Source organism: Octopus bimaculoides, chromosome 6 (assembly GCF_046866305.1).
Source record: "Octopus bimaculoides isolate indiv1 chromosome 6, ASM4686630v1, whole genome shotgun sequence".
Lineage (NCBI taxonomy): Eukaryota > Metazoa > Mollusca > Cephalopoda > Octopoda > Octopodidae > Octopus > Octopus bimaculoides.
The window spans coordinates 50,450,107-50,461,110 of NC_142933.1; the positions used below are offsets into that span (position 1 = coordinate 50,450,107).

Below are 11,004 nucleotides of genomic sequence, written 5' to 3' on the forward strand. Positions count from 1 at the left end.
TGACCCTTTAAATTACAGGCACAATGGAAACAGGAAGTAAGAGTGAGAGAAAGTTGTGGTGAAAGTGTACAGCAGGGTTCGCCACCATCCCCTGCCAGAGCCTCGTGGAGCTTTTAGGTGTTTTCGCTCAATAAACATTCATAACGCCCGATCTGGGAATCGAAACCGCGATCCTATGACCGCGAGTCTGCTGCCCTAACCACTGGGCCATTGCGCCTCCCACCATAGAGATAAAAACAAACTAAAGGACTTCAAATGTTGGATAATGCTGGAAATCACTGAGATATTAGTATATTAGTCAGTCAATCAAAGAAACCCACAAGCTACATGCACCCGTTATGGCACTTAGAACTAGTCACCCACAAAGCAAGGTTAATAAAAATTATAAAAGTGTCTGTGGTAGCAGGTTTGCACTCAGAAATATAAACTAGTAGACAGCTAAGTTCATTTTACAGTTTTAAATTTCAGAAGCACTGTTCAATGGTGTATATTTAATCTGATCTTTGATATCATAGATGTAATGGAGACAAGATCGTGAGGTGTAGTGATATGTCACAGCAAATCTTGCCAATGTCAAAAAATTAGAAATATTTTAAAACTTAGATCAGTAATGAATCATTTCATTAGCCAATTGAGTGGTTGGTAGACACTTTTGTTTGACAATATTTGTGTATCTGAGGGCAGTGGGCTGGCAGAATCATTAGCATGCCAAGCCAAATGCTTAGTAGTATTTCAGTCATCTCTACATTCTGAGTTCAAATTCCGCCGAGGTTGACTTTGTCTTTCATCCTTTCAGGGTCAATAAAATAAGTACCAGTTGAGCACTGGGATCGATATGATCAGCTTACTCCCTGCCCTGAACTTGTTGCCCTGTGCCAAAATTTGAAATCAGTATTTGTGTACCTTGCCACTAGCATTATTTCTAAGAAAACGTTTTTAACTTTCAATGGCCTAATATATCAATCTGTAATGTCATTAAAAAAAAGAAAGAAAGTAAAAGGGACATTTGATTGATTGACGTGGAGTCACTCACCAACATATTTGACCCTCTGGTCTTTGGATGGGTGTTTTCCTGCATTGCTTTTCTGTGACAGTGGCCCCTACTTCAGGGAGTTAGTTCTGTACCCCTTCCACCCCAACCAGCTAACACATTTATTTGTCCTCTTGTCACTTACATTTCTCCAATCCTTCTTCCCTAGAGTAATCTCTCCTTGTCTATGTGTTTCCTGCAGATGTCTTCTTGCAGTTGTTCAAGATGAATGTTAACCACATTGACCTTCCCATCTTCCTGACTAAAATTATTAATAATATCAATAATAAAAATAAAGGATATTGTAGGGAGGCACAAGTTCCTATTATGGATGATACTGTGTAATTTAATGAGTATTTCAGCCTCTTGGAATTTTGAGCTGAAATCTCTACACAGGATATTGAAAATGAGATGCCTACCCAGCAGTTTGTCCCACCAAGTTAAAAAATTAATCAAGGTCATTTAAATATATGATGAACAATTGCATTTAAACATAGCAATGCTATGGGAAATAATTAAATCTTCACTTTATTAGAGTAATTGTTATTTCTAATGAAGTAGAAATAACAACATACAGTAAAATAGTAATTTGATGAAACAGTACTAACTCTCTTAATCAACTACTGTTATTTCTTTATTTTAGATATCCCAAATATATACCGAAGTGGTGAGTAGCATGAATATATTTGCCATTTTTCATACTGGCATGAAAAGGATTTGTCAGAACAAATTATATTTTGTTTCCTTACTGCAGACATCTCCTGTATTTCTGCTCTCACGTTAAGCTTTGAATTTCTTCATATACTAACTTCTACTAATAACTCTTATTTGCTTATGATCCATTTTAACATCAGCATGAAGTTTCAGATATTTGAGGGATATAAAAAAAAAAAAGGGTAAAGACCTCTTCAGTCATGAATGACCATGGGATTGCACCTAGAAAGTTTCCCTCCAAAGTGCAAGTCCGGGCAAGGTTGTTTATGGAATACCAGCAGTCACCCATGCATACCAGCCTCCCCTCCCCATGCCACTGATGTTATCCAAGGGAAAGGCAAATGCTGATATATCTTGGCACCAGTGACGTTGCAACTCATTTCTACAGCTGAGTGAACTGGAGCAGCGTGAAATTAAGTGTCTTGCTCAAGAACACAACATACAGCCCAGTCCAGGAATCAAACTCACTACTTCATGACTGTGAACCCAACACTCTAAGCACTGAGCCATGTGTCTTTTGAGGAATACTAGGGTAATAAGTAGGAGATTTTGATATTTATGTCTTAATTGAAAACATTGTAAGCGAATCAAAACACCTACTGAATAACACAGCAAAATTCCAAAAGGTTTTGGTCTCAGGACAAATGATTGGGAAAAGTGTTTAGTCAGGATTTGGGAGGTGAGACACAATAGCAGCGATGAGAGGAGAGAGAGAGACCATAGTGGAGGGGCTATGTTGTGAGCTACTTCAAAGATCAGAGTCACTGTCTGCTAACTCTTTACAGTTTGTAAAGTCTGCAGTCATTTTCTGTATAATTATACTGTGAAGATTGAAGACAAAAATGAAGTATATCTTCCTGGAAGTTGTATTACCAAACAGAAATGATGTTGCCAGTAGCAGTTAATCTCCACAGACAAATATGTGTGGGGTCAATTGCCAGAGAAGAAACCAAATGGAAACCCCCCCCTCCTGCCACACACACAGATATGTGTGTATGCATGTGTACACAATTTGTTGGTATTTCTCTAGGTTGTTTATACTATTGGTCTCCACTTTGAAATGTAGATAGGGTTTTTTCCTAAGAGTTGCATGAAGCTTCCCCAACCTTGACATGCATAACTTACAAATTTATTACTTGTTTTCAACTCATTGAATCATTTTTCTCATCAGTGAATTACCTGTTTTGTAATAGCAGACAATGCTACCCATATGACATTCATTAAGCATGGATTTGTCTAATAACTAAGTAAAAAATACAAAATATATTCAAACCAGCAAGTTTAATTCATTCAGCATGCTATTAATGAAATATTCAGTATCATGGAGACTAATCATAATAAAATATTTAAGGCTTCTCAAATAACAGCATGATCAAACCTTGGAAGCTGTTTCTGTTTGGAATTTTAAGTTGGTACTTATTATTTCAGAGTGAATACAGGAGCAATGGTTAGATAATATTGTTGTCGAATATTATTTCATGCTCTGATTTATTTTATATTTCTTTTATTTACTTATATGTTACATTTTATGTAGTTATATCTAACCACGAAGCTATGCGCTTTCACATAAAGCATACATTGTACAATTAATTGTTTTGTGCATATTAACTATGTGAGGCAACTAAGAAGAAGAAAGAGAGAATAAGAGAAGTTGTGTGAGGGGTGGTTGGTATAAGAGAAGAAAAGCATGAGATAACTGATAAAATAAATAAAAAGAACTAAGAAATGGACAAAAATGAAATTATGGATAGATTCATCATGTGGCTTACTTGTATATCATCGATACTTTTTCCCATTACATTGGATGCTTTAATTTCAGCAACTTCATATAAAATTAATGAGTTTTGAAACTGGAGCTTGAAGTATTCCTGACCATATTTATTGCAAGTTGTACAATAGTCCTGATTGTGTTGGTAGATTTTGATAATTTTTCTGTGAAGAGATTTCTGTTTGTCACTGAAATAGTCTACACTTAGACTAACCATCAACCTGTCCCCTTTACAAATCAGGGATTTCTTTGGAATTTTATCCTCTTGGTTTGGGTAGGATGGCTATATAACAATTTCAGCAAAAAGAAAGGAGTATTAGTCATAATAATGCAAAAATATTTGGATGCTTACATTTTATCATAAAATTTTTTGCATGTCTTTACATTCTAAATTTTTAATTCCTAGATATTGAAGCAATTTCATTCATTTCATTCACCTTCTGTTATTTTGTAAATTATCAACTACTGTAAGGAACATGCTTTCTCTATTTTGTTTTCTTTTCATTTTCATACAACTTTTCATTTTCAAGTTTTGTGGTTTAAGAAATGACTGTGGTTACTGTTGAACTTCAGAGTTGGATTGGAAGTGTACAAGTAAGAATTAAGTTTGAAGTTTAGAGTATGTATTAGGGTTGAGATTAGTTCAGGGTTATTGGGAAAGCAGTGGACCAATAATTTACAGAAACCAAGATAACAATAATATAATTGAAGTACTTGCAAAATAAATCTTTTTCTTCTTGGAATGGTTGGCGTTAGGAAGGGCATCCAGCTGTAGAAACTCTGCCAAATCAGATTGGAGCCTGGTGTAGTCATCTGGTTCGCCAGTCCTCAGTCAAATCGTCCAACCCATGCTAGCATGGAAAGCAGACGTTAAACGACGACGACGACGATATTGCCAGCTATGTTTAAAACTGTCAGAAATAGTCAAAAGCTATACAGATATTTAAAATAAACAACCATTTTTTTCAGCATGATGAAGTGGAACAACTGCTGAATATATGAAAATTGTCTAAAATCGCATGTATGTGTTATTTGCATAAATGGCAAATTCATATAATATATAGTTTTTTAAATTGAACCTAAGAGTTTATCTCACTATTCAGGTGTCATACCTCTGTGATCTTCAGTCAACTGATAAGCTGACTTTTCTCAATCAATCTAACTTTAATTATGAATACATACATAGCCTTGATAAAGTGTCCTGCAATTAAAAAATTTTTTTAAATGAAACTAATATTTGTTTTGCTCATTCAGAATGGCCTGCCAAAGAACTACTCAATATTATTGAAAATACACACTTAGGAAATTCCTACTTCAAGGGAAAGAGGCTTCATGTAAAAGCTAATGTTATCAAGGAATTGTTTGCATTAAACAGTTTACCTTAGCAAAAGAGTCTGTGACTTATTATTCTATTATAACTGAAATAAATCAAGCAAGATTTGAAATCCTAAACCTAAAATTGCTCTCACTTGAGAGCAACTTTATATACACTCACTTAAGTTTTAGTTTCATAATTCCTTCAGCAAAACTAAATATGTTCATCTGGGCGACCAAGTTAGTAGTGGGGGTGGGTGCGCTGAAAGTGTAGCTGCTAGAATAAGAATAGCCTGGGCAAAGTTTAGAGAGCTCTTACCCCTGCTGGCGACAAAGGGACTCTCACTCAGAGTAAAAGGCAGACAGTATGACGCATGCGTATGAACAACCATGCTACATGGCAGTGAAACATGGGCTGTAACTGCTGAGGACATACGTAAGCTCGCAAGGAATGAAGCCAGTATGCTCCGTTGGATGTGTAATGTCAATGTGAATACCCGTCAGAGTGTAAGTATCTTGAGAGAAAAGCTGAACATTAGCAGCATCAGTTGTGACGTGCAAGAGAGACGATTGCGCTGGTATGGACATGTGGTGAGAATGGAGGAGGATAGCTGCGTGAAAAAGTGCCACACCCTAGCAGTTGAGGGAACCCGTGGAAGAGGTAGGCCCAGGAAGACCTGGGCTGAGGTGGTGAGGCAAGACCTTCGTACATTGGGCCTCACCGAGGCAATGACTACTGACCGAGACCTTTGGAAATGTGCTGTGCGTGAGAAGACCCGGCAAGCCAAGTAAGATCGTTGCCAGTGCCCCTGGACTGGTTCTTGTGCGGGTGGCACATGAGATGCACCATTTTGAGCGTGGCCGTTGCCAGTACCGCCTGACTGGCTCCTGTAGGATTTTCGAGCGAGATCGTTGCCAGTGCCCCTGGACTGGCTTGTGCGGGTGGCACATAAAAGTCACCATTTCGAGCGTGGCCGTTTTTGTGCGGGTGACACGTAAAAGCACCCACTACACTCTCTGAGTGGTTGGCGTTAGGAAGGGCATCCAGCTGTAGAAACTCTGCCAAATCAGACTGGAGCCTGGTGTTGCCATCCGGTTTCACCAGTCCTCAGTCAAATCGTCCAACCCATGCTAGCATGGAAAGCGGACGTTAAACGATGATGATGATGATGATTTCCTTAATTTATCATAATGTTTTGGATCTTTTTTTAATATGAACAACATATGACAATGGGGTAGTCCACGCTTTTGAAACTCTATAGTCTACATGTACCCTGCAACCTCTCTCAAAACATTCTTCTCCAAAATATCATGCAAGAGATCCCTAAGTTTCATATTAAATACTCTATCAGTTAAATCTGGTCTGTCAGCTGGTGTCTGTCCTGGATAAAGTTTGTCTGTGATACCAGTCGAGCAATGAAAATTCTGACACAAATGAAAATTAAATTACGGATATGTACTTGCATAGCAAGTGACTTGATCTGGGGTTGTGTGCTGAAACAAAAACAATTGCAGCGTGGAAGATGATTGTAAGCCATTTAAGAATACACAAAAAAAAAACTGTTAGATTCACTTCAACATTTAAATTTAATTTGTACCAAAATATTTTCATCACTCTGAAACTGTGACCTGTTCACTGACAAAACTTTGTGCTGCATCTAATGTTTTTTTGTGTGTTCTTAAATGATCTCAATAGTCTTTGAAAATTAAATGTTGAAGTGAATCTAACGGTTTTTTGTTTTCCTTGAATGGCCAACAAATATCTTCGAAGCTGCAATTGCTATATATATATATATGATCACCGTTTGTTATCTCCCCCTTTCTTAGCTCTCCTGAAATAAGAATTTCTAACTTCCGGTCAGTCATTGTTATGATCGGCCATTATTATGATTGACCGTTGACTGAACACTATTCAATTTTTTTTCTCCGTGTTTTTCTCCTTGTCTCCGTATTCTTTCTGTTGAAGAGCGTAGCTCGAAACGTCAAAGACTTTCCGTATTCCCGAGCGTCATACTAATATATACTTTTGTTATTTACACCACCTGTCCTCGTCTGTTGTTATTATTTGTATATTCTCCCATATATATATATATATATATACACATACACACATAGGCGTAGGAGTGGCTGTGTGGTAAGTAGCTTGCTTACCAACCACATGGTTCTGGGTTCAGTCCCACTGCGTGGCACCTTGGGCAAATGTCTTCTACTATAGCCTCAGGCCGACCAAAGCCTTGTGAGTGGATTTGGTAGATGGAAACTGAAAGAAGCCCATCGTATATATGTATATGTATGTGTGTGTATATGTTTGTGTGTCTGTGTTTGTCCCCCCAACATCGCTTGACAACCGATGTTGGTGTGTTTACGTCCCCGTAACTTAGTGGTTCGGCAAAAGAGACCGATAGAATAAGTACTAGGCTTCCAAAGAATAAGTCCTGGGGTTGATTTACTCGACTAAAGGTGGTGCTCCAGCATGGCCGCAGTCAAATGACTGAAACAAATAAAAGAGTAAAAGAGTAAACATATACTGTAAAGAAATCACAAAAACCCATGTGAAAAATAGCACCCCAGGGTTTCATGGATGAAATACATATCAGATCAACTTCAACATTAAAAAAAAAAAAACCTTTGTCTTATCTATATCAGAAAACTGGGACTAATGTAGAATCATACCTCTCCTTGAAAAATGCATTTTTTTTAAAGAATTTTTTCGGATTCCTACATTTTAGTTGTTGGAGATTACGAACATGCAAAAAAAAATCACCTTTTCAAATTTCACCTCCTGCCCACCCCACTCCACCCCAATTTTAAATTTTAACTATTTTCAACATTTTTGTTTTTAAAACCACTTTTTCCAAATTAAAATCCTCACCTCAACCTCTCCTTCCCCCCAATCCCCAAATTTAAAATTTTTCAAATTTCACCCCACCTCTCTGGTGGACCTGGCGCACAGCCACCCCCCTCCTATATTTGCAAGGATAGAGATTCCTATATTTGCAAGGATAGAGATTCCAAATATGCAAGAAACCATGATTTCAAAATTTTGAATTCAATAAGCATATAGATGTGTGTATAAATATATATATATATATATGAATATAGGGATAAATAGATAGATATGAATAAACAGATAGGGATAAATAGACAGACAAATAAATAAATGGATGAAAAAGTTCAGAATTTAAAATTGGAGGAAGGGGGGGGAAATTTAATCCCCTTATTAAACTTTATAACATTAATTATTAAACATATTAATGTTTGTTTCTCATAAAATGGTGTATATTTAATTTACATTTAATTATTATTTACAATTATTTAAGTCTAACAAGTAAAACAAATTCTTTTCACTTTAATGTTTGTCTATATTTGATTTCAATTTGCATATGTTCGTCAATTCGCTACGATCACTTTAAGGTAAACAAAATCAAAATTTTAAATTGGGGGTGGGGGTGAAATTTGAAAAGGTGTTTTTTTTATTTTGGCATATTCGTACTCTCCGACATCTAAAATGTAGGAAGAGGTGCGATTGTGCATTAGCTCCTAATTAAGTTTACATACATTTGTTTACTGGCAGTTTGTAAGTACCTCAAGCAGAATGTAGTGAGGTATCTGTTCATTAAATTTATTCTGAATCATGCTGAATGTCTCCATCGCTTTCTTCACTGGGAAGCAGCAAACTGTATTCAGGACCCTCTTCAAAATGTGGATATATTTGAAACAGTAAGTTTGCTCTATTTTTTGTAATATACACATTTATTTTACCATAGAATGTTGGGTGAAGATAAAGCACATGCACACTGGTTAGGGTTACATAGTGTGCATACATTTTACCTTTGTCCATAACCACCATAAAAGGCGAATATCTCTGAGACTGTTAGTTTGCCCTAATTTTTATTGAGGTTTTTGTAATCTACATGTTCATTTTACCCTGAAAACTGTTTTTCTTTTTAATTTGTCATTAGGAAAGATTCTTCATATTTACCAAAACAAAATATAAGTATTAAAGAAACAGAGAGTGGATCTAGTCTTTTTCATTTGCAAAATGAGCCCCCTTTAATTTTGCTCAGATTGCTTTCAGTTTTGGTGTATTGATGTTACTCTGAATTTTGATTACAATCAACTAATTGCTTTATCTTGTAAATTAAAGAATCTGATGTTATTTGGAATTAAAGTTGGGAAATTTGGGTAATTTTAGCCAATCAACAGACAGCGAGGCATTAACAGCTTGTTACCATGATAACTGCACATTGAATTGTGTTCCACCTGTGTGCTGTGTTGATTCTTCGTACTATGAGATTTACTTCACCTTTGTGTTTTGTTTTAATAAAAATTTATATTAGAATTTTATTATAGATATTTTTTGCCAATTGTTTTAATTTTTTACATATTTTTCACATATAGCAAAAGTTGTTTGCAATGTTTATACAGTTTCTTGGCAATATGATGCTGAATGGAATATGTGAACTTAGTACGGATAATTTGACATTATTTTTGAATTCTACATGCAAAAACATATAAGATACAGCTATTCTTTTTCTTCGGAAAATTCTTTGTTGACCAGTGTTATTCTTATTCTAGTTTACAAATCCAAGCATGAAATCATTTTTGAGACAGGCACCCCCTTTTCACACATGCGCTTGCACACACATACATACACCACACACACACACACACACACACACACACACACACGCACTTATATATTAATGATGTACACAAATACATGACAGGTAATCATAATGCTGAAATACACATAAAGTAAACACATGCAAACAAATATATTAATATTACAAATAAAAAAAAAAGAACATACAGTCAATGAAGAGACAAAAAAAAAAAAACCAGTAAGATGATGCATGTTGATTTTATTAGGTATTTCTGTTTATTCAGAAACCTACAATGAAGAAATCATTTCACAGAAGGCTAAATGATAAATTTCACAGGGTACAACCTTAAAGTTGACACTGCTCTGCTAAACACTGAAAATTTCTGTCTTGCTATTGGCTATAAATACGCAGTTTTTCTGATTTTTAAACCTCTGTAACTTTTTCTTCCAATTTTTTTTCTCCATAACATCATACCTTCATAGCAATTAAATTGGAAAACTTTATTATTATAGCCGATTTTCAGATTTTTTACTGTCTTTTAAAAAAAAATGCATATTTTGCAAATGATAAAAACTAGATCCCAGAGAGTAAACACTATGCAATAAATATTTTTAGATGTTTTATACCACAAGAGCAAATCAAATTCTATAAATAGATCGTAAGATTTATCTGCAAAAATTTCAAATAGCGTTGATGATAATTTTTGTCTTTGCACATGCGCATAAGCATGTACTCCAATATGGAAAACGTTATAATCAGTTAATGTGTATCACTGGGCATACCTAATAGGACATATAGAGAAACACCTTTTCTGTTAAATATATTACTAATGATATGATACTAATGATTCGATATTTATATATATTGAATCTAATAACATTTTTATAACAAATCATACCATGCCTGTTATGTATTGAACTATTGAATCAAAAAGATCTAACACTTTTAATCCCATCTCTTGTTGCCACAAACTCAATTTTTTAGTGGGGAGGTAACCCAATTTTTTAATGGTAATTTTTTAATGAGGGTGAGATAAGCAAAGAGTATATATATATATATATATATATATATATATATATATATGTATATATATATATATATATATATATATATATATGTCTATTTTGGTGATGATTTTTTGAGTTAGCTTACCAATTATTTTTGTTGATAGTTAATTTATAATATATTGATATATATATATATATATATATATATATATATATATATATATATATATATATATATATATGTATATATATATATATATATATATATATATATATATATGTATATATATATGTATATATATATATGTATATATATATATGTATATATATATATGTATATATATATATGTATATATATATATGTATATATATATATGTATATATATATATGTATATATATATATGTTATATATATATATGTATATATATATGTATATATATATATGTATATATATATATGTATATATATATATGTATATATATATATGTATATATATATTTATGTATATATATATATGTATATATATATATGTATATATATATATGTATATATATATATTTATA

The 11,004-nt window shown here is 34.1% G+C and overlaps 1 protein-coding gene across 6 annotated transcripts in view; it reads left to right on the forward strand.

The window, feature by feature from the left end:
* Positions 1-11,004, forward strand: part of LOC106881081 (pleckstrin homology domain-containing family F member 2) — a 222,872-nt gene that overhangs the window by 106,357 nt on the left and 105,511 nt on the right. Inside the window, exon 2 of one of the 6 annotated variants that reach the window (XM_052968844.2) lies at positions 1,674-1,697. The exons of the other annotated variants lie outside the window; for them this stretch is intronic. Coding sequence (XP_052824804.1) covers positions 1,674-1,697 — 24 coding nt within the window. The remainder of the gene's footprint in view (positions 1-1,673; positions 1,698-11,004) is intronic. 6 annotated transcript variants of the gene reach the window in all.